At 41.3% G+C, this 25,077-nt stretch overlaps 1 protein-coding gene across 1 annotated transcript in view; it reads left to right on the plus strand.

The window, feature by feature from the left end:
• The window catches only part of TPD52 (tumor protein D52), a 107,469-nt gene that overhangs the window by 33,941 nt on the left and 48,451 nt on the right, over window positions 1–25,077 (plus strand). The window contains exon 6 of the mRNA XM_088522742.1: window positions 17,198–17,379. Within this exon, the coding sequence (XP_088378868.1) occupies window positions 17,198–17,379 (182 nt within the window). The remainder of the gene's footprint in view (window positions 1–17,197; window positions 17,380–25,077) is intronic.

The following is a 25,077-nucleotide window of genomic DNA, read 5'->3' on the forward strand; positions in this document are numbered from 1 at the left end:
CCTCAAATGCTTATGTTAAGCTGCACAGTAGGCCGTGTAGACTGAGCATCTCAAAGTAGCTCTGCTACATAATATTCTTCTTTTATGTTAAAGGACTGTATCCCCTGTGCACCTCCTCCTGTTTAAGGCCACAGGAATCCATTTTGAGAGGGGCACCAAGCCATACTGCAGCGTAGACATCTTGCAAGATCTGCTCTCCTACCTGTTGCTTTATCCACTATATGTACTCTTAAATTCTTGTATGTTTCTGGCACGTGGTAAGTTGTGATCTGTAAGATCACAACTTTTGGCAAATATTTTATCGCCATGCTTCAAACTGAGAACAAGTCTTGAAACATTTGTGTGAGATCCATGGAACATCCAACCACCCCAACTGTGGAGGAAAAAAAAAAAAAAAAACAACGAAAAAGTGTTCGCTCCTGATGACGTTGTTAGCATGTTGGATGTAGTGTATATGCTCAACTACACACAAGAAGCTTAATAAAAGCCTGTATGTGAGGAATGCATTGTCTGGGAGAATTATGTAAATAATTTATTTCTCATCAAAATTGTCTTTTGAATTCAGCTGTTCTGGATGAAGGCGGTAGTTCTAGAGACGGGGTTTATACCGCCTGCAAGTTGCTGTTCCAGGCACCAACGGCCCAGGTCACCTTCAGGCATTCGCGGCGCCGCCGCTGCCGCCTCAGGGGCGCCCCCCGCCCGCTGCTCCCCGCGGCGCCAAGATGGCGCCGGCGCCGCCCCGCGGCGGGGCGCTGCGCGCATGCGGGTTGCGCGTGCGCGCGGCCTCGCGCGGCGCGGGCTCGCAGGCCGCGCTCCGCCCCCCGCGCGGGAGATGATGGCGGCGCCGCCGAGCTGGGCCCGCGCCGCGGCGCGGAGCGGGGCGCGCGCGCTGGCGGCGGCCGCGCGCCGCTGCAGCGGGCGCGCCCCCGAGCGCGGCCCCGAGCGCGCCCCGCAGCAGCCCGCGCGCGCCGCCGCCGCCCCGCAGCAGGTGAGGGGCAGCGGAGGGGGGAGCGGAGCGCGGGGGGGCGGTCACGTGGCGCGGGGGCGGGGCCTGGCGGCGCGGCCCGCACGTGCCCGCGCTGCGCGCGGCCAACGGTTCCTCCCCGCCCCCCCTCCGGGTCTCCTTGGGGCAGCTCCGGATCCTCCGTTTTCTGCCCCAAACGCCCGGGGCGGGAAAGTCGGAGCTTATCGTGGTGCCTCTTTGTCCTGTATTTATATACCTGTCCGTAGTCACGGTGGCTATAAAGCATCGCTATATTTTTTTTTCTTTTCTGTTAATTATTAAATTTACTTTTTTTTTTAAATTCCTTGCTCGCTGCTGTGCAATGTGTAGTAACTATCTTATAATAGGAATTCCTTATAGTAGGAATGTCAGTGTTTTTGTATATCTGTGGTTATGTTCTGTATGTTGCTCGGGTATATATATTTTAATATATTTGTAAAAGAAAAGATTTTTTAAAGAAAATACGTGGGCAGTATGTATGGGCTGAACGATATCCTGCAGATGGAGGGAATGCAGCAATTTTTCCTAACGGTAGGCTGGATCAAACTGAAGGCCTGTTAGGCCAGTGTTGCAAGGGTTTGTGGCAGAAATACTGAGATTGGTGCAAGCGAGACAGGATAGAAATATGTGTCAAAAACCCGCCTAACTGTGGCTAGATGAGTGAGGTGAAGCAGTTGCCAGGTCGCTGGTCCTGGCACTAAAACACGTTGACGTTCCTGTGCATCCCATGGGGAGCAGATCTCGCTTCCTGACAGCAGCAGGATGGCAGCGAGGCCCCTGCGTTCCCCTTTCCTGCCGCTCCTGTGTGAAAACGGAGCCGTTTCAAACATTGCGGGAGAAACCGCAGCCCCGTAGCCTGGTGCTTGTTGAAGCTGAAGGTGCTGGTGCAAAGGCCGAGCCTGTGTCCCAGGATACAGTCTTAGTGCTAGGAATGTGATATTAAAAATATCTTCAGCCCCTGAATCCAGGACATGATGGCCCCCCATGTTTGTGTAATCTTCAGCCCCCTGTTTTCCAGCGAATATCCGTGCTAATAGCACTGTCCTGGGTTGTAAGGTCCCTCTGGCCTAGTATTTTGGCTCAGATGGTAGCCAGAGGAGATGTAGAGAGAAGAGTTTAAGAATGAACCTGGTTGATCCAGCTGTGGAAGATACTGGGAGGTTTGCAGCTTCCTTCTCAAAGAAATATAAAAATTGTAATGTTAGGTCATATTTTTTTTGACCTAAATTCCAAATGTTATATATGTATAAGTATACACATATATATATATGCACACAGACATACATATAGAAGTATAAGTACATGTAGTACAATATAAAGTCAATCTAAGGGTGTGAAATGAAGACCAGGAACAAATCTGGATTTTTCTGCACTCTATTGAATTGCTTTCTCACTTGAACAAGAGTAAAAATGGGTTTTCTATCTGTGGTATCGTGGTGATTTTAGAAACATATCAGTGATTGCCCCAAATTGGCTTTTGTGCTGTTCTCCGTTCGGGTAGCCAAACACACTGAGATTGATCTGAGACCTGATTGATCTGAGACCGATCCCCCGTGTGATTGATCTGTTCCTTATTTGTCCTTTTAAGACTGTGTTGGAGAGGGAGTGGGTTGTGGTGAGTATGAGTTAAGCTGTGGGAAGAAAGAATACTGAAACAAGGGAAAAATGAAGGAGTTTGGCCTTGCTGCTGCTGGTTCATTCAAGGTTTTCTTGAATTCTCTTTTTCTCCAATTCCAACTTATTTTTGATTGCCAGGAAGTGCGTTATTTGGCATGTGAACTTCATATGGCCAGGAGCAACACAGACACAAATCTTTATATAAAACTGGACAGTCCTGTTGGGAGGATGTAATGCTGTTTGCTGGAAAAACTAAGCATTGGGGAGCAACTTTTTTTTTTTTTTTTTTTTTTAAATGGGGGATGAGAAAGAAGTGGCCCTGGCTGCTGTCCCTTTCTGGGGTGCCATGATCTTACAAGAACTTTCCTGGTCAAGCAGGGGACCCCTGGCTGAGCTGCACCTTCAGAAAAGCTTGTATTTCTTATCTCCGCTAGTGAATAGAGGAGCACAGAATACTCCCGGGGCTTGGAGATCTGGAGCACAGATATGTTAGTTGGGTCCTTATGTCTCTGGTCTCTATTTCATTAGGAAAAAGAAAAAAAAAAACAGATTTGGGGATTTTTCTGCACTGGTTTCCTGATTAAGAAGACTTTCACCCCACATTTTTGCAACTGCATTAATGATGTGGCATTTGGTAGACAGTGGTTTATTTTTTATATATTGCTAAAAATTTGATAAATGTATGTATAGATGTGCATTCACTTTAGATATTTTATTTAAAAGCATGAAGTTTCTCTTTGCCAGGTAGTTTCTCAGGCACAGCAGCAAATATTTGCTGCTGATCTTACTTTACAGTTGCCTGATAGAGTTCTATTTTTCAGTATTTTTTAACTCCTGCTGCTTTTTCCTTCTACCTTCCTTGTGCCTAAGCTTATACGTTTTAAACTCGACATAAAAAGACACATTCATGTTTTCCCCCGTGTGCAGGGGGAAATAAAGAAAACTGTGTTTTGGAAGGAAAGGAAGATGCTTTGCCGTCTTCTTTATTCTATCTGGCCAGCAGAGTGGGAAGCCTTTCCTTTTGGGAAGGGCATGATATTTTTTATTGGCAGTAATAGAGTCATTGAACTATGCACTTTACTAGGCGGGCAGCATTTGAAGAAGATTAATGTGAATGACTGCAGTTTGGCAAGTCTGTTTTAAGCAGAAATGGGCAACTGCAAGTAATATTTTTGCCACTGGTCTGCAATAGAAGGCAAGTGTGATGGAAGTGCTTTCTTGGGCCCTTTTTGCTTTTCAGTATCACAAGAGAAAAGAGCAGGTCCATGTTACACTTAAAGGAAAAAAGTAAAACTGATTCCATACATACATACATATGTATATATATATATATATATACACACACACATATAAAAATTTTCAAGCCTTTTCAGTGGATTAGGTTGTGGGTGCTGTATAAGCACTAGGGGGAGACAGCTGCACCAGAAATTGGTTTATTTTTTTTTCGGTGAACTTTTAATTCTAGGGCAGCAGGGGGCATCATTTCCTTCGAGATGTTTTAGGAAAAATAGAGCGCATTTGAAAGATTTCATGTTTTGTTCCTTGAATACCCTTTTTTATAGGAAAGTATTTATTAAGAAGACACTTTTTTTAATTCAGTTGCCATTGAAGGGACAAGTTCTATGCTTGCTGCTTCCAAGTTTCTGAATTGTTTAGGGAATTTTAAAAAATTCACCTTTTAATCTTCATTCTTTTTCTAATATTTTAATCTTGGCAAAAGAACATTATAGAGCAATATATATATGTATTTAGTAGTGCTGCTCATTAATGTTGCAGTTCTTTAGCTGATGCACAGGGTTTATCAAATGGATCATGTTTTGCAAGTTTATGCATGTGTGAATATTTTTTAAAAAAAACTATAATTGTATCTCCCTTTTTTAGATGCAATTCAGATGCTGCTCAGGAAAGCATCAATGAATGACTGGTGAATTTCCAGGGGGTAATATCAGTGTATGATTTCAATTAATTTCTGGTGTACAGAGATTAGAAAGTATTCCTTCAAAATTATATTAAAAAAAACTTCAGATTTTTTTTTTCCCCCCAGGCAGATACAGGACATATATGTATTTTTTTTTAAGAAAACATCAGTATTCTTAAAGATAACAAAATAAGTCTTCATATCACCTATTCAGTTTTTATCTCATTTATTCCTGCCTTAAGGGAGAGATTAAACTATATTTGGTTTCTGAAGGAATGTATGGCTCTTTTTAAAAGAAATTGGCATTAATATTCTTTAGAAAGGAAATGCATTGTATTCCTTATGCTGTGTCTTGGCAACCTCTTTAAATAATGTGTAAATAACAGTGGATATTTTGAAGTTAAACATAGGAAAATTCAGAAGTATACTTAAAGTAATTATTGCTGAGAAATACATTTATCTTAGTATGTTTTTCCACCTCATATCACACAGGAGGCATGAACATAATTTTATTGAAGTTGCAAATATTTGAGAAAAAATGCTTGTTTTTATAGAAGGGATTTTCACTAATGTTTATTAAGGCACCTCTCACCTCTGGGTGGATGAATTTCTTTACCAACGTTAGCAAATAGATACTTTGAAAGCATTTTTGTTTTGTTTGCAAATGTAATAACATAAAAAAACCCCAAAACTGTAAATGAAGCTTAGAGGTTTTATTCTGATGTACGTAGATTGCCTTCTGGCCAGCGTTCAGGTGAGAGCAGCTGCTGACCGTCCCGGATCCCAGCGTGCCCTTGGCGGAGCTGCGGGGCGGGAAGGGGTTTTCTCTGTTGGGACGTTTCCCTCGGCTCGCTCGCTCTGGTCGGGGAGGGTCAGAGGCAGGTCCGTGCCTGGAGCAGGAGGGCCCTGCAGAGCTCGCAGCACCTTGGTGGTGGTACCGGCTCTCAGACTTGCTTTGCCTTAGTGTGGGAGTTCGCTCCTTTGTCCTTTTGAAGTTTCTCTGAGGGAGGTGTCTTAATCGGTGAGCATTTTCGATGAGAAAACCAAAACCTGGTTCTTCTGACTTTGGTTCGTTCCAGCTAGGGCCCCATTTGGTCTGTTGGGCGAGTTATGTGGCTTATGGCAGAATCTTGTAGTAATCAAATGATATTTTGGCAGTAGCCTCTGAAATGAAGAAGATGGGACCCTGCATGTTCTTGGTAGGCAGCAGAGATCTGACGTGTGGTGCCCCTCTTGCAGACATAAAATGGTAAAATTGTGCAGAGTTGTAGCAGAGAGGACTTTGCCACGCGCTGTGTCATAGAACCCATAGCACCTTCACAGAATGACAGAATGGTTGAGGTTAGAAGGGACCTCTAGAGTTCATCTAGTCCAACCCCCCTGCTCCAGCAGGGACACCTAGAGCACGTGGCACAGGGTGGCATCCAAACAGGTTTGGAAGATCTCCAGAGAAGGAGACTCCACAACCTCTCTGGGCAGCCTGTTCCAGGGCTCTGTCACCCTCACAGGAAAGAAGCTCTTCCTCACATGGAGATGGAGCTTCCTGTGTTTCAACTTGCACCCATTACCCCTTGTTCTTCAGAGCTCCAGCATAAGGAAGGCCACAAAATGCAAAAACAAAACAAAACAAAAGTCTAAAAAAAGCTTAGGGGCTACCAGTGTCACAGGAGAAGCCTAGGGCTCCTCCACTTTTACCACAGTGCAAATGTTATGTTGGGGCTCAGTCCTTACTGGTAGTTGCAGTCATCGACACGATGTCCACATCCGCTGTTCCTGTGGCTGGTCCAGACTAGTCTCTTAGCACACCTAGCAAAACAGCGTCCTGTCCTCGAGGAGCCTCAAGAGAAGGTCTCTCTGGAAGGTGCAGAGTGGTGCTGAACGGTGAAGCTGCATCGGTAGGTGGTGAAATGCTGCACTGCGGGCAGTGGTTTTGGAGCTGCAGATGATAGGGTGGTTTGTGTGGTCTGGGAACAGATCTGGCTGATAGGGCTGGTGCCCAGGCCTGACGCAGGAGCTGACGCACGCGCTCGTCATCCCCATGAGCTGGAGATGAACAGGGTACCCCTGTCCCCCTCGGTTCGGGTTGCTCTTTGGGGTGCTGCAGTCCCCAAGATGGGGGGACACAGACGTATCCTTGCTCGGAAAGTTAGTTTGGATTTCTGGCCAAACGGTCTAGCCGCACAGGCGAGTGCTGGGCTGGAAGCACGTTGCTCTTTGGAGCTGCTGTGCAGCTCCGTTAAATCTTTCCCCCGTCTGTGGATCGCTTGCTTTCCCTAGCTTAGGGACGGGGTGATCTGTTTGGAGTTGAGCGACAGGGAAGAGCTGGACGTTCGGGGTGTTGTGCCAGCTGTGCCGCTGGGAATGCTCCCGCCTGCCGGCTGTTGCCGTTCCCTCCGGGTGGCTGGCACCATGGGAACCATCCCGGCCGTGCGGGTCATCCCGGGCGCCTGGGAGCCGGTGCAGGCGTGAGGAGGGCGCGTGTGCAAACTGGGGGACGCTGACGGGAACACGAGAGCCACCAGCCTCCAGGTCCAGGGCGTGCAGGCACCAGCTCTTGGGCTGTCTTCCCTCTCCATATTTTGCATGAAGTACTAAAAATGTTTAGGTGGTTTTAGCGACAAGACTTTTCTTTCCCTGCTGAGGATGCAGTAATTGTCATAAGACTTGTCTCTCCCTACATTCATAGAAGGAAAACATCAATTCACTGTCATTTGTGTTACATTCTTCACCTCACTGTTTTCATCCATTCTGTTTCCTTTTTTTCTTCGAAAACACCATGTTTTGTTGATCTTGTGATTGTGGTGCTTTAAACTTTATTGCTATAAAATAGTGTTTGAAAGAAAGATGTTTTTAATTATTTGTAGATTTTATTTAAATTCAATAAAAATAAGCAGCTTTGTAGCTTAATGTTAGCAAATGATCCTTCTGGCTGGTGAACAGTGCATTTTCTAATTTGCATTTGGAGAAAAAAATGAAGTCTTTTATTTTCCAGTTTCTGCACTGTCTAATAAAAATATAAAATTAATTGGAAAACCTTCCTTCTACTTCAAACACAAGGAAGTTGGCATCGAGTCTGCAAGTGACAGGGAACCTTTGTGGCTTCACTTCTTTTTATATTTTTGAAAGATGCTTGTTTATCTTGTGAAATGTTTCAGAAAAAGAGTCAAGAAGCAACTGGGGACACTTTTTGTTGTGATCCAGCTGTTATGTCTTCCTCTCCCCAGATGTGCTCCTCCGTGGTGTGTGTTATGCTATTCCTTCCAGGGACAGTTTCCTAAACAAGTCACAGGAAAAAGCTGGATAGCTCTTAATTTATGTTATTTTATATGTATCTGTATAATACAGAAAAATCCAGAAAGAAACAAGTCAAAATATATCACTGTTGCTTCTGCTAGTAGTCAGGCAGAACCAGAATCAAGTAGGACATTGCTGACCCTTGGATTTGCTGCAATGGAGATGCCTTGTTATAAGACACAGAAAGTTATGTGGGCTGCTGATTTAAAAAAAAATACATTTGTTGCGTGAACAGCATCGATGCAGTTAATACGATAGCAGCGTATAGTGAGGCGTTACTAATGTTATATCACTTTACCAAGTACTCTCAATAATTATGCAGTTCTGTTTCATGGGTTTGAAAAACTGTTTGTGAACAGTATCTAGGTAAGTCTAAAAAACAGCATTAATTTCAAAAGGGTGAAGGTGGCAAATGTTATTAATGTAGGGGGAAAGGCAATAAAGAAGTCTTAATATTTAAAGTTCTGCTCAGGAAAGCCTGTGGTATATTATGCATAGTGTACAAATCATATTCACATGATTTTTGAAAGAACTGCATCATCCTACATGAAAAAACTTAATTAGCAAAGACAGAAAAGACTGGTTTTGCTATGGTATTATAATGGTTAAGTGCTATGCATATTTGGTTAATTGTTATTTGCATCTCTTTGTAAAACGTGCTTAATTCAGGATTTATATTTCTCATTATTAAGAGGACAATAATTCTATAATTGTATTGTGACTGTTAGCACATTCTCTGCTCAGTTGAAGTTTTTAACAGGAAGTTATTCTGTATCAAAAATAGAATAAGCTGCTTTGGAATGTATTTACCAGCCAGCATTGCAATGAATGCTAGAACATGGAGCTTTGTGGAAAGATAAGGAGGAAGTAAGGATTGAAAGTTAACCATGAACATAAGCTGATTTCAAGTAGTGCATGAAGAATCTTTTATTATTTTTTAAATAAAATTGTAATGTTTCCTGATCTCCAAACAAAACACAATTTAAAAACGTTATTTGAAGAAGCACAATTTCATTATGTATGAATTGGTATAAAAATTGAGTATAGCCAAGTTTCTCTGCAAAATCTGCCATTTTTTTTCTGCCAAATGGAATGAATATTACCCTAATAAACTTCCTATAGCCAATTTGTTTCCTGTTTGTTTGGGACAAGCTACAGTCTACAAAATAGGAGTTGTCCTAAGTACAGTTGAAGTTTAGTCCTTTTCATATTGTTTCTTTTTGGGTGCAGATGTTTGGTAAATAGGAATTGTAACTTGAGCAAAGTTATTTTTTCTTTTTTTTCTTTTTCCCTTAAGTGAAAATGTTATTTCCTTGTTGTACACATTTCAGAATGGCTTTATAGATAACCTGTGTACCAGCCTTTCTTGACTAGTCCCAACTTTCTGTAGATGAAAGTCAGAGAAACCATGAACTGTAAAGTGGGTTTTTAAGGTTGCATGTTCCTGAAGATTTTATTATTGGCATAAGATGTTGGGAAAATGCTGTAGCTTACTGATTTGCTACAAGGATAATATGTAGTTCTGTAACTAAAGACTGAATGTTCGCTTTTTGGGGTGGGCTAGGAGGGATCTCTGTGGCTATGAATCTGGTGGTGTCTGGCAAAACACTGAACATCAACCAGAGATTCCTGCCCTTAGCCCGACAGCTTGTGCTTGGACCATGGCATACCTTTTGGAGATACTTGTGGACATTTAGAAAATGTATCGATTGTAGTATATGCATGTAAGAAAGCAGCACTAGAGTTTATAGAGTTTCTCGTTTTATTGTTGGTGTTTGCCGCCCTATGAGTGCAACTTGGATATCCACAGAATGCAGCTATGTAAAAGGGATTTTCTGGAGATTTTATTATTATTGTAGTTTACTTAAGAGTAAATTGAAAAATAAAATAAGCCATTCTTCATTTTCTGTGGCTTATAACTCAACTAGTTTCAAATGGATTGGTAAAAGCAGTTTCGAGTCCTCCAGTTTACCCCTGAAGTGTAAACCCCGTCGGATGAACGTGTCCGAGTTGCACGGGAAGCCCGCAGAGCAGCTCCCCTTTCCCAGCAGCTCCGCAGGGCAGACGCTGCTCTTGTCGTGACCATTTACCAACTGAACCCGCTGCAGGCCGGGCCAGGGCGCTGGGACGTCCCATGCGCTGCGTGCAGCCAACTCGCCGCCCGCTGCTGGCGTTCTCGGCGGCGGGGATCTGCAGCGAGGTTCGCTTCCGTGGCGGGGCTGCTCACCTTCCAACTCTCATCCTGCAAATGCTGTTGTTTTAAAAAGGAGGCAGGGAGGCAGGGATTTAATGCAAAGTTCTTTACAGAATAGTACTGGGCTTGCACAGCAAGCCATTTGCCAAATATCGTAATACCTTCAGTGAAGCTTAAGTGACGCTTTGCCAGAACACTTAGTCACCACTTCTCACCAAGGGATTCCTAAATGCTTCATTTCGGCTTTTTCCTTGCAGCCTTCTTGGCTAAAGAAATTTGTTTGTTTTGCTTTCTAAAATAAAACCACATTTCTTCTCTGTACTGAGGAAAATGTATGGATATTGCACTTCTGGCTGGAACAGCCAAAGAATTTGTTTTTCTTTTTGGCTGTTCTTTTGGGGGCGGGGGTTGTATCTTTAAGTTTGTAATGGGAAATAACAATGGACAATTAAAACCATAAATATGGAAGTTTATTAAGTGTATATAAACTTTGAAAAGGTTAAGAGTGAAAGCTGCAGTCAATCTTCCTTATGTTATTCCAGTCAAAAAGAACCATTTTTCTATGCTTTTTCAAATGAATAATTATGGTTTTTTATTTATTTGGAATGTAAAGGTTTGAAGAAATAACTTTTGTATTGTGTTCTTCTTGAGTCTGGTTATGTAGTGCCATATGTTGTTGAAAATTATCGTGGTTCCTTTTCCAATCTTCTTTCTTTAAACTTCCCTTTAAAAAGATAGGCATAGACACAATTCATGTTTATTCAGAGCTCAATAATTTGGTGTGCAGCACTGCAGGTGCAGCTCAGGTCATTAGGTGTGGGCAAACCTTCATGAATATGGTACCTGCTAGAAGGACTTGCCATAATCTGTTGGTGCTTTGTGAAGTACTGTTCTTTCCTTAGCTGGTAAGTCCCATTTCATCAGAACATATTTCTATGTTTGGAAGAGCATGGGAGGCTTTTAAGCCAGAATGAAAAATGTGTTTGCCACAGAATCTATTGTGATTAGCAGATAGTGGGTTTTAGTTATGTTGATATTTACTTTGATTGTGGACGTTAATTATTATGAGAATAAAGTAATATTAGAATCCTTATAGTTACACTTTTCTTAAAGAATCTAAATCATCATAATATGAGCTTGTGTGCAAGTGCTGTGCTTACATAAATTGGGAGTTGCACAGTCCTTGCGAAGAAAAAGAATTGTGTGAAGCTTCTTATAAATACTTTTTGTTTTCTAGCAAGGAATTTTCCAGTTTTCTCCTGTGTCTTTCAGAACTGTCCTTTGTGACTTTGCAGTCATTAATCTTATTTTTTTTTCCTAAAGCACTGCTTTTATTGTTGCTTTAAGTCCTTCTTTTATGCTTCCCCTTTGCACCATTTTCTTGCTGTAATTTTATTAAATAACACAAATCTTGCTTTTGTTTCAGCTTTACACTGAACTAGTCATTTTCAAAACCCTTTGTTAGGAAGAACTATATATTATCTGCTTGCCATTTTCTGTTTGTTGGGAATAAAATGAAAAAAAATCCTGTTAAGGAAACTGGAAAGATTCTCCTTGTCTTTGTGGTTGCACATTTGGGCTTGTAAGTTGAGTCTGTTGGGAAACAGTATGAATTTCAATTGTTTGATACTTTTTTCATAGGACAAAACCTCAGACCACTAATAAGGGAGGAAAAAGAGCTATATTGTGATGGGAGAAAAAATCAAAATTCACTGTAGACTTTACAAGAAAAGAACCCTTGGGTTTGAACTGTCTATTTTAACTATGTAGGTGTAAGCAGGATTCTCTTGAGCTGTTACATGGTTTAATAGGTGTCTTTTGCTGGCCATTGTATTTAAGTACCTGTATGCTAGCTAAACTTGTGACCTGGTTTGCATTATGGAGAGCTGTATGAGGATTTTCATGAGTCTTCATGAGGGTTTTGTTTCTGTGTGTGTAGTTTTTACATGTGTCAGCTTTGTCCATAAACATTTAGTAAAAAATGTTTTAATATGTGCATTATTCTGTGTTACAAAATTAAACATGAAATTTTGGAGAAGGCTATAAATACTGGTCAAGCATCTTTGTTAGGCACCAGAGTGTCAGGCTGACGGTGTTTATGGTTTATATTCTCTGGGGATGAATACAGTATAATAGTTGCCAAAATGGGGATCATACTTTTTAATACTACTGGAGACTAATGCTGCTTACATATAGCAATAAAATTGATATTTAAAATAATGTGTTTCTTTAATTCTCCCTGAAGAGATGATTTCTATCTTTGCATTGCTGTTCACCTGAAAGCTGGAGTAGCCTTCTGCGGCCATACATCATCCTGAACTTCTAATGTGCCCCGTGCCATAAAATATGAGTGAGTCATGCACTCTGTGCAACAGCTACAGAGCGCAGGTATATTTGAGATTACTCCTGTTTTCTGGTGATATGTTTGCTCACAATAAACGTTGGCATTCTCCAAAAAGGGAGTAGTGGCATGAATCTTCTACTGTCAATAGGATGCACTGCACTGTAGCTAGCGAGTGTTATATACTGATGTGGTAAGTGATGGTGTTTTCTGCATCTTGGCACATACATAAATCATAGGATGGTATTTTGAAAATTTAAAGGAAGAAAAACAGTCACAGAATGATTGGGATTGGAAGAGACTTTTAAGAAATCACCCAGTCCAAACCCCCAGTTCAAGGAGGTCACCGAGATCAGGTTGCTGGGACCCTGTTGTTTAACAGCTGCAAGAAGCAGCGTGACTCTGGGCAAGCCTGTGCTTGGTGTGGGGTAGAGAGCGCTACCGAGCCAGGCTGGGCCGATGGGAGGGTTTTTGTGCCGTTCTGCTAGCCAGCAGGACTGCTTTAGACCAGGAGTCCAGAAGGGCGCGAGGGCAGCTCTGAGGAACTCTGCAGGGTGAAAGGGAACGGGGTCTTGCTGGAAGAGAGCTGTCCAGTGGAAGCAACCTGAGGAAGACAGGGTGTTTTTTAAGCATTTACTAGAAGTTGATGGTATTTTGGAGTATAAGCGTTTGTGTTGGCTCTTATTTAGGAAAGATTTAGGAAATAACTTTTTTTAAAAAACTTCCTGTTTCAACAGGAGTCAGAGCTTCTGCTTTAAGGTCAAAAATCACTGCTTCCTGCTCATCCTAAAGAAGTTGCAAAACAGCTCAAAGCTGGCGGTGGCAGGTGAGGGTACCTGAACTTACTTGGTCTACCTGAGGGAGCGCTGCACATCTGTGAGCTGAGTTAAAGGTGTGAAGCCTAAAATTTGAGGCATTATATTCTGAGATAGGATATATGTGATAGTGTAAATTTTTTAATAGTCACAATGAATGGAAAAATAAGAATTAGTGGACTAGTAGATAGGAACAAACTTTTTAGATGAATTGTTGAAAGTATGTACCCTATCAGTATACCAGCTCAGAGGAGAGCTCTTGTATTTTTTGTCTAAAAAACCTTCACAGCAAGCTGCCTGGCCTATATTTTTTTTTTTTTTTTTTTTACAGTCTTGAATGATATAGGCTGGTCCCCTGGACATTGTCTGTTCTGGCCCCGTGTGTCACGTGGGGCGAGCTTGGATGAGGCTGCTCGGGGCCCCGTTTGGTCGAGTCTTGAGTAACCCCCAACAGTTGTGCTCTTAGCCATTCTGGAAGGGGGTCAACTTGCTGCTGCGCATTAGTTGTCCTGTTTGTTCTTTTTTCTGTAGCTACCTTTAGGGAAAAAAAAAAGGGTGTCTGGCCTTGAATGAGATAAATAATCTCCTGGCTCAGGGGATAAATATTACATAGTTGTAGGAAGCTGCAGTTCTGTGTGTGCTGCTTGGCGTTCTTGCCTCCTTCACCCCCTGGTTGTAGCAGCCTGGTTGCCGGTCTCTCATGGCGTGTATCCGGTCTCATCCGTATCTCACACATTCCAACAGGCACGCTTCCTGTCTTTGCGAGCGAACGTAAATCATGGAGCTGGGCTTGCCGCTTGCTGCGCGCTGGGTGGGACGGGACCTCCCTGCTTGTGCACTCATAGGCTCTGCTCCAGAAAGCGTGTGGTAATTTCCTCCATTGGAGTTGCTTCTTTCCTTTGGATCTTATTGGGTTTATTAAATCTATAACTTTTTTTTCTCCCTGCATTTAATACCTTGTAGAATATTTCAGTTTTGAAAGAGCTACCCTTTGGATTGAACTATGTGCACAAAAAGTAGAAGGCATCCAAATCCAACTTTAAGCAGAAGGAAAATCAAGTTGTCATTCAAAGTAAAGTCTTTACTCTTGAGGTACCTGAAAGAGTGTGTCCTTTGAGCTTGTGCATTTTGCTGTGTTCTCCAACTTTTGCACTTGACAGGTATTATTGATGCATTAGGTATCACAACTGCGTGGACAACATTCTGAGAGTGAGAAATCTAAAATGTATTTAATACAAAAATATATTGCCAAGTTATCTCTGTCCTACTGTTTTCTGTGGGGCAGTAAAGGAGATCTAGAAATGACAAAGGGAAAAACTCCTCAAAATGGAATTTAAGTTACTGTCTAATGAGCACTCCTTCAGGTTATGTGGAAAGCTAGAAAAAACACTCATTTTCTGTGGTCCACGGAAGTGCTGATGGTGGCAGCGTTTGGGGAACTCACCTAGGCTTGTGTGACATGTTTGCGCTTTTGAGAAGTTCCTGCCGTGGAAAGTTCCTGCTCCTGTGGTCATCTCGCGTGGGAACTAGAGCAGCGGAGAAGTAGCCCTACAAGGAGGTAAATAGCACTTGCCTCTCAACCCTCAGCATCACGTAGGCTGTCCTTGTGCGTTTAAACTAGGTATTAAGTTTCTGTGTGCAGAGACTTCATACGTCAGATGTTAATACTTGGAAAACTTGTTTTGGGCTGTACTGCTCGGCCGTTTCCTGAGCTGTGAACATGCCCACTGCTGCTTTCTGGATGGTTGTTTTCCTTGTCATCCTCACCTGCCTCAGACAAATTATACTAGGCCCAGAAGACTAAGTGAGCTGGGCCTCTTGAGAGGGGATCTCATCAATACATACAAAAACCTGAGGGGAGAATGTAGGGAGGATGGGGCCAGGCTCTTCTTGGTGGTGGGCAGAGACAGGACCGCTAATCGGCTACCGGTTGAAACACAGGAAGTTCCATCTCCACATGAGGAAGAACTTTCCTGTGACCGTGACAGAGCCCTGGAACAGGCTGCCCAGAGAGGCTGTGGAGTCTCCTTCTCTGGAGGTCTTCTAAACCCACCTGGACACCACCCTGTACCATGTGCTCTAGGTGTCCCTGCTTTAGTAGTGGAGTTGGACTAGATGATCTCTAGAGGTCCCTTCCAACCTCAACCATTCTGTGATTCTGTGATTCTGGGGAGGTACCCATGCTGAGGGAAGTAGGGAATTGAACTGTCAGCCAAAGAGCTTGAAAATGGAATAGAGAAGTTACCATGGAGTTCTGCTGTGTTTCACTCTTATGTAGTTGGGCATTGAGTGCCATGGTAAAACTAAGATGAGATGCATCCTTAAAAACAATGTTGGTGAGGGTGCAGGGTGACAGAACATTTGTGTATTGGAATTTAGACAGCACTTGTGAATTCCTGCATTGGAAAGCCTATCTAATACTAGGTCTCCTGTGTGAAATCCTGCTGCTGGTGCATACATGCATGTTTGAAAGCATTTTGCTCAGTCCTTGTCCTTGGGATGCTATAATTAACAGTTCCAGTTTCTGAAGCAGCACATTTGCCAGCGAATTTGTAATTGCCGAGGTTTTGTCGTGTCAGCACAACCTGTGTTGTTTGTTTGCTTCACCAAGGTTGGAATTCAAAATTAACTGTTGTTATGACTTCCCCAAGGATAAAAGTTTCTGAACATACAAAGAGAAAACAAAGAGAAATTACATTATTCTCTATTCATGTGCAATACAGGTGCTTTTTCAGTGTCTTTTTAGATTTTTTTTTTCCTCAATTCTGTCAAATTTGGTAGATAATCTGTTGGGAGATACGAGATGTGTTTGCTATCCAAGAAGACATGGTTTTGATGATTTGATTTAAATAACACAGCTATTCAATTTAAGCAGTTTCAACTGGTAAGGAAATAAATTTCTGGTGTTTTTCACTTTTGCCTTTGTGCATTGCAGTCTCTTGGACTGATTGCTATACATGAGTGGTCAAACTTCAGCCGGTTGTTTGGTTATCCTCAGCACAATGTGGTCATTTCCCAATGCTGAACAGTAGGATAGCACGGAAAAAAATGGCAGAAATAGTCTATATTAGACTATGCTCCAGAACATAAGTATTAAAAAATCTGTAATGTTTTTGGATTCCTGATTCTGTAATTTAACTTTCTGATTTCAGGTGTGCATTGCTTCCAAAATGATTGTTGCCTTTGCCTTATTACCTGCCAGAATGCTGTTTTTAGCAATTGTATTTCAAAGGTGATAGTCCTGAAAAGCGGTTAAAGTTGGTATATCCTAGGAAAACATATAAGAATGAATTTCACTTTGTAACAGTTGGGTGTTTTAACATATAATGGGAAGTCTCAGGTCAGAGAGGAGAGAGATGTCTCCGTGAAGAAGGGAAGAAGGATTTGTGTTCTCCCATTTGTCCAAAGCCCTATGGGAAGGAACTCTTATTTTATTTTGTTTATTTGGTTACTGAATTAAAATACTTTGTTCAAAGTTGTAGAATGAAAAATGAGAAAAAATTTAGATGTTTTCTTCTGTGTATTAGAGATCGATCTTGTATGAACATTTAACTTCTACTGCTTTGGCAAAACAGATTTGTTCTATAAAATGAAGATTTCAATATTGTTCATTATTAAATAGTTTCATAAACAGCAATAAGGTACTAATTCTGTTTTGTTTCTCACTGAAGAGGTAAGGATTGAGATGCACTCTTTGCAGAAATATCTCCTAATGTTGTGAATGTGCTTTCAAATCAACTTACCTTTTTAAAAACAGAGCTGCAGATGTTTTCAGAAGACTATGAAGGTGCCAAGTGTTGTCTTTTTGTCTGACTGAATTAATAAGAGCTTTGCTTTTAAGGTGTGAAATGGTTTGGAGAATTATACTGGATCTGGAAGGTGCTTCTAAAATTGGCCTAGAAACATAAAATCTTGCCTTGTAATTTAGCGTTCGGAACCTATATATGTGTTACAACATTTTATTAAATTCCTTCTTCAGGTGATATGTTTTGTAAAACCTGTGCTTCTGTTGCAGGTTCCTTCGGAGAAAGCGGAATCCTTTGCATCCATGTTGAGACGCTCTCCTTTAATTCAGATGGGACCTGCCAAAGATAAAATCGTCATTGGTCAAATATTCCATACGGTGGATGATGACCTCTATATAGATTTTGGTGGCAAGTTTCACTGTGTGTGCAAAAGGCCGGAATTAGATGGAAAGTAAGTAATATAGCTATGGTAAGCAATGCAAATATGTGAAGGAGAAACTCAAATGGTTAGATAACTGGACTCGATCTTCTGGAGTGAGCTTTATAAATTGCATGGTGTAAACTGTGGAAGTTAAAATATTGTGCTGAGCTGAATGTGTTATGACCAACAGATCTGCTTAGCTCAGAAATCGTCGTCTCGAATGGAAATTCCTTTGCAGGTTTACATTACTGATATCTACGTTATGGCAACTTATAGAGGCCAAAGCAAGTTAATATTGTTTAAAGTGTCATTTGTCTGCAAAACACAAATTTTGGATCCGAAGTCATTTGCTGATATTTTATGTTTTATATTAATTTGGATATGCAAGTTCTCAGAATTTTTCTTCCCCTTTGAAATGCATATTGGGAGCAAATTGTTAGTGTTAGTGAGTGGTTGGACTGAATAATTTTGTTACAGAATTTTACATTGGGCTCATATGTGATTTATCTTTTGTTGATTGATTCAACAAAGCTATTTTATATGTTCCTTTTTATGTTATCTCTAAAAGAAACGTGAGCATTTTATGGTGAAAGTAGCAAATCTAATTCATCTCCTCTGTAAAATGGACTTTAATATTCCTTTTTGGGAGGAGGAGCCTCTCCTCTCTGTGACCACCAGGAGGGGAGCGTTACGGGTGAGAACAGAGCGCAGAGAGATTCAGTGCTGCTCTCCTGAGTCTGCAGAGCTAAACTTTTTGCCTGGCTTAGTTTGTAACTGGAGTTGTAACAGGTCCTGGAGTTTTCATGAGGAAGAATATCCAAAAACGCCTGGTTATGAGAAAGAGTAACAGACCCAGCTCTCGAGGGCAGCTGAGGAAGTTGAAGGATGGAGAGGGACCCACAGAAATGGTCGTGTCTATCCAGCAGGTGTTCGAAGGGCTGATGCAGCAGCTAGGTTTTTAAAGGTGTTTAATGATTTGTTCAGGTTCTTCTGAGACACAAAGGAGTACTAGAGGCTGATTAGAGGAGAGCTCCCAATGGGTGCAAGGATGGCAGCCTAGAAGCAAACGCTTTGCAAACTCTTCCCTACAATATAGGGAAGTTCTGCTTGTTAGTTTTGAATTTTCTTGAAGGGAGACTTCTGTCTCTTGTCTCATTTTTGCTTGTGCAGTTTCACCTTCTGTCCATTTTGACACTGAAAGCAAGAGAATTTTCATCATCTCAGTTGTAAAATATTTCAGTAATGGTCATTTCAGAGGTTTTGTGAATATGTAGTTTTAATACCTTCTAAACTGTAAGCCTTCTGGGGCGCGAACTATCCTGTGCTAAAAAATGTACGTGAGATGCCAGGCAGGGGAGTTTGCATTTTATTTGGGTCAATGTTCCAATGGGTAATTGGTATTATTGCACCATCCTTAACTGGAACTACTCTGTTGGGGAATGTAATAGTAAAAGAAGTAAAAGATAAGGAAAAAATCTGGTGGAAATCACATTTATAAGCTTTCTAAACTCTCTAATACCCTCTGATTGTGTGTTATTTAAAGATACTTTGCACAGTATATTTATAGGATAAATAATGTTCTCTTTAAATGTAGCTTTAAACTACTGTTTGATTCCCCACAGTAATGTACATTTCCGTACAGAATTTGTATGAACAATAAAAAAATTCTGGTCTGTCTAATTTGTCTTCAAGATACTTTAACGTTTAGTTTTTAGTATGTTGGCAAAATCCCGTTTTACAGATTCCTATCCTTTAAATATTTAGTTTTACCTTTCTCTATTTTTTGTGAGAGGAAGAATACCGGTGTCAATCTGTATCATCATCGGTTTGTAAGATGTTAAATATAAATGATATGATATGATGAAGTATTCTGCAATAGTTTGTTTTTAGAAAAGCTTTGTTAGAAATAATGAGACATTTCAGAACAAGTTTGGGATATTTTATCAGAGCATTTGTATACTCCACTTTCTTAAATATTAGGGTTGAACATTTCCATAGTGGCTTTATTTTCCCCGCACACATTTCTGACAGATGTATCTTCCCAGGCAAATGCTATTGATAGCTGTAAAGCAGATAATATGCTATGCTTGTCAGAAGATGTACAGACACTGGCAAAATAAAGTGTGGAAAAGAAATGCATTTCAGTGGAATTTGTTCTCTCTAATACAGCTTACAGGAAGACAAGTGTTTGGTCTGCCTGTGCTCCTTTGCTCACTCCTCTGCTCTCCTCAGCCCCATAGCCCTGTGCTTCTTGCTCTGGGAGCTGGTTGTGGTGTCAGTGGGGAGCAAGACCCAGCCCGGGATCCCAGGAGCCACACCAGGAACTTTCTGGCTGTTTATTCTGATTATCAAAATAAACAGATTCAGCTCAGGTTTTCCCTCTTTTTATTTCTTTCTCCTTTCCTCTTTTGGATGGTAATAGAGAGAAATAAACCATCTGGAATATTTTTAGTTAAGTAAAACTTGGAACTAAAGGTGGTCACAGAATGATGCCGGCAGCATTTACAGCATTGAGAAGGGGGTGGTGCTGGTGGTGATGCTCTCTCCATTTCCAATACATTTACATGTGGGATGGTCATCTAGGATGCTGGGGACTGAGTCAAATGCCCTTTCCCCATCACGTCCAGGAGCTTGAATTTGTGTCTGACTTCTCAATTGCTTAAAAGATCCGTGGCCCTAATCTTCAAACTGAAGTATTTCCATTGGAAAATGTTTGAAACAGTCTCGTCACCTTTTTCCGATTCTTTTTGTCTGTTTCTGATTTGCCTGGAATTTCCAAAATTTTATCAGGATTTACCCAAAAATGCTGTAGCAGCCTTTTATTGTTATTTCTTGTGCGATGGCCGTTGTCACGAGGCGCTCTCTTAACAGCATAGAGTATCAGTAGCCTTTAGATAGCCCCAGGTTTGGATTTCACTGCTTATTTAAAAAGCGGCGGGGAGGATGTGCCTGCGCTCGCACAGTTGCTTTGATCTGCTCAGCTCATTGACTTGCACAGTGAAGTTTGCCTTACCAGAACAAATCCGAGCGTTGTGTGCGGCAGCCTCTTGGCCCGCGTGGGTGCCGAGAGGCCTTGCTGCTCGGACACCTCTCACCGAGACGCGCAGGCTTCTGTTTGGAAGGCAATCACAGTTTTGATTTACAAATTTAACACCAAAGCAGCAGCACAGGGGCTTCTCACGAAACACAAAAGTGACCTGGTGGTGGTTGCAGGGTATGCTCTGTATCATACAGTGGTTAAGGTAGTAAGAATTTGCTGCTGTGATTTTGGTTTATCTGCTTGCTGGCTGCAGTGACTTTGTGTCATATATTGCTTGCACTTTATCAGCATAACTGCTTGCTGTTTGCAAATGACCATTTGTGTCACGGAGAAGAAAGGATGTTCTAGCTTGCAGATAACATGATTTCTTTAAGAGGACAAAAGAATCAAATTTAATCTTCAAACACGGAAACCCCTGGTGCCAGGTCAGTTGTAGTTGTCCTACTTACCTATATTTTAATGCTGATACTTGTTTTTAATGGTGATGCCTATTCAGGTATTTGAGAATCTTTAATGAGAAAAAAAAAAAAACAAAAAACCTTTCTTGCCTATTATGGAAGGAGGCATCTTCCTAAGGATGTTGCCCTCCTTGGTCTCTTGGCTCTACGCTGGAGTTCTCACTGTTACTGAACTATTCTGTTTGATACTGTGGTGCAGTTTGCTTTTTCTCACACAGTGTTTTCTTTGTTTTTTGAAAGTACTGAAAGTCATTTGAAAATAAACAGGAGAAAATGTATTTTTCCACCTGTTCTTCTAAAGTAAAAAGCCTGTTTAAAAATAAGTAGGTAAAAAACCCTTCCGAACAGTAACGATGAGAAGTTGAAACTGAGTCAGGATTTGAAGGCTAGGAATCTGCTAGCTATTTCCTGTTGGTTTTGGTGATTGTCCCGCTCCTTTCCCTTCTTTTTGGAAAAGGGAATGTTTCATGGGTTTGGAAAACTCATTTTATTGTCAGTATTGGTGCTGTTCAGATTGGAAACATAAGTCAGCTTGCCTAAAAACCAAAGATACTGTTGGTAAAATGTCATTGGAGTCAGGCTAGGATTTATTTGCAGCAATGTATCAACTGTAGACAGTGGATTGGGATTTATTTAATATGACATAAGAATCCATATGATTGTAGGGTTATTTTTAATGTGTAAAAATAAGCTGTAATTTTAAAAAACATGTTTCTTGATGTAATCTTTCTAATGCTGTATTAAATCTGTTTTGTGCCAGCAATATATAACAAATGTGCAAATCGCTCAGCATCTATATGAATGCAAGGAAGACTCTCTAGAAAAATACAGACAGAATAACTTTCCAAATATTGGAGATGTGAAAGTGGTGTTTATGTTTTATTTTTTGTTGTTCTTGTTTGTGTTCTTTTTCCTTTTTTTTTTCTTTTCATATGTTGAGGAAATAAAGCTGTAAAGAGGAAGCTGTCGGAGATTTCCAAAAAGAGCAGAACTCTGGTTCGTGGCGAAAGGTGCTGTAATAACCTGCTCCTTAATCAGAAAGTGTGGGCAGGGGGTGCTGCCACTGCCTGCTGCCTGGGCTGCACCTCTACCATTAACGAGCAATTCCCAGTGAAAGTCCAGTGGCTTTCAGCAATTCCTGAGCTGCAGGATTGTAGAAGCAGCTTCCAAAGAGGATTAAACTGCACCTTCCCCTGCCAGTGGAGCGAAGCTTCGTTTTCAAAGATTGCTCTAACCCTGCAGCAGCACCAGTATTATCAGGCCAGGGGATCAGAAAGACACTGCCTTTATGTTCGGGTGTGCAGCTGGTGCAGGGCTTTCCAGTATAACCTCTGGCAGTTTTACTGACACCTTTTATGCAGCTCGTGTTTGCCAAACTTAAAGAGTAGAGAGGGAAGAAATCCTGCGATGCTGGTCGTGATTTAGAACATGACAGCTTAATGAGCACCATAAAGCAGTGCCAAATGCTTTTTCTGTAAATTGTATCAAAATATTTATGCTGTTTGAATGGTTGCCAGGTGGTTTTTTTCCTGTTTTAAAAATATTTTATAGAAAAGGGAGAAGTGGAATTCAGACAAAAACATTTTTTTAGACTATGCTGTGTAAATGAGGTGGTCCTAATTCATTCATGAAGGCTGTCCTAATTATTATTATTTCTTTAATTAAATAATTTAAATAGGTGAACCTGTTGATAAAGACTCTAGTACTTCTAATACTTTGCTTGAAAATTAAGTAAAGACCAGACAACTGGCAGGGGTCAGTGTTTTTTTTCTCTGATATTTGGTCAGTGTTTGTGGGTACTCCTTTTGACTGAACTGTGTTAGTCTATTTAATGCTTTGTGCTATTTCTTTGCTTAGTGGCTTTTCTTAGAAAAAAAAAAAGATTAAGATTTTTTTGGTTTTTTTGTGGCTTTATCAGTGGTGGCTGCTTGGTTCTTCAGTTACCTTAGAAAAAGAAGACAGCATCCATTTAGGCCAGAGAAGAGAAGAAAATTTTAAGTATTATTTTCTTTTCCTATGACTTGCAGTTTCATCTCTCACAGGGCCGTGCAGAGAAGTGGGTAGGAAGCACTGGGCAGTGTTTAGCAGCTGGAGCTGTGCGGTAGGTGCTGTCCTCCCTGCCAGGGAAGCGGGGTCGTTGCAGGATGTGCAGCGGAGCAGCATCTGCTCCGTGCTGCGTGGCAGCCTCGTAGATACCGTTACTGCTGACCCCAGGCACAGGTGAGTCTCCACTCCATTAACTGCACTGCCATTCACAACCCCTGCCAATGGAGCCACTTCCACTACTGGAGAGGGGCATTTCAATAGAACATACATAGAAATACCCCTTGGAAACCTGCTGTTCCTGACAGGCAGGCAGGGAAGGGGGCATGTTACTTTCTGCTGCACTTCCAGTCATTGAATCATGCCCTACGTGTGGACCACTCTGAGCTCTGTCAGGTGCAGACTGCAGTTACTCCTCGGCGTGAACTTGCACCTTATGTTGAAGTTCATGGCAGTATTAGGCAGAAGTTTCCCACCCCGGGGCAGGAGAGAAGAAGGGTGTTTGGAGCTGGGGAAGGCTGTAGTGAAACTCGTATGTAGACAGATCCATAGGGATCATGAGCTCACGCCTAAGCTGGAGTCTGCAGCTGAGACGCGTCACCCTTCATAGCGGTGGGGGACACTCTTCGGGTGCAGGTTTGGCGGCAGGGGAAAGACTTAATGCTGTTTTTCTTCAAGGATTTGCAGTTTTCCTATTCTGTACAGCTGTTGAGTGAATGTTACTCTGTTCTGGCAGCCTGGCCCATCTTAGAGCTTTCATGTTGAACTTTACTTTTGATGGAACTGTTCCTGCTAAAAGCAGTTACTAGTGTGATAGATTAAGGAAATACTTCTTGCTGCAGTAGTGCTCTTTCCTTTTTGCTATGCACGGCCAGCAAAATAACATCTATGTTTAACAGACAATTCTTGAAGGGAAAAGAGGGAAACTTCTAACAAACCTATTTGCAGGTACAGTTTTGAGTTCTCTTATAGATGCTATCTGCATCTATAAGAGATGACCTCAACAGGTCACTGAAAGGGACTGAAGATCTGTAGAAATAATGTTTGTTGTTATAAAAGTATAGTAAAAGCAGGTTGTTTTTTAAGACGGAAGTACTTCAAATTTTCATCAGGAAGTGAGCTATGATAATTATGGTTACTTACTAATGTAAATTTTAGTTTGCCCTTGAAAATCTTCTATTGATTTTTGCCTTAGTTTTTTGTCTGTCTGAAGCAGAATTCGTGGTGGTATCTGAGAGGAATATAACCTAAAAAAACTAACTTGCACATGGGATGCATGTGTATGGAGGAGTTTTTCATTTGTTTGGATTAGTGGCATCTTAAATAAGGGAAAGGAAAGAAGAAAGCATGTAAAATTTCCCTATAAAAAGATGAACTTAATGTTTGCTGCAGTAGTTGCCACTAATGGTGCTTCTTCTACGATAGCGGGACCACCTCGTTGCGTCGCCCGGCTCAACTCATTGGTGACGTTCAAGAACTGCTGAGAAATGTTGGGGTTTTTTAACTACCATTTTTGGTAAGTCAGAAAAAGGAAAGTAATGGCTATGCTAACATGATTTCCTCATTCTATTTTTGTTTTCAAATTACTGCTGATAGTAGTTCATCAGCACAAAATTTGTGTGTTCCTCCTTTGCTTCTTCCCTCCCGGTAAATTCTGCTGTAGCTTTTGTTTGCAGTAGCTAGCTCTTTTCCTCACAAATCTTTGTAATAACAGAAACTGTGCTGCAGAAAAGGCTCTACATTAAGATACAGAAAATGTAGAGCTAGTCTTTTTGGTGGAATAAAATATCTTTCTCTATCTTTTGCTGCCACTGTCTTATCCATGTGCCTTGTTGTTTGTAGAGATATTTCAGCCATTACCAGCCTTGTGGTCTGTATTTTTTCCAATACTGATCTCTAATATGTGTTTCTATAATGTAATTAATTCAGTATTTTTATGTCTGTTTAATATTATACAAGTGAGTAAGTTTATATGGTATTGTTTGCCTTTTTAGTAATGAGCTTGAACTGTTAGAAATTGCAATTCTGTGTGTGTTTAAACAGTCAGGTAGAGGTTTAAACAGTCAGGTGGCTACATTGCAGCAGTGTGTGACATGTTCCTTGTAATTATGCTTTTGGGAAGCTCTGTACATGTTTTTGCCTTCTTTAAGCATAATCAAGTAAAAATTGCATAGCTTATGGAAGTAC

The sequence above is a fragment of the Tinamus guttatus genome, unplaced genomic scaffold, assembly GCF_059628265.1.
Source record: "Tinamus guttatus ecotype Peru unplaced genomic scaffold, ASM5962826v1 Tinamus_guttatus_pri_ptg000156l, whole genome shotgun sequence".
Classification (NCBI taxonomy): Eukaryota; Metazoa; Chordata; class Aves; order Tinamiformes; family Tinamidae; genus Tinamus; species Tinamus guttatus.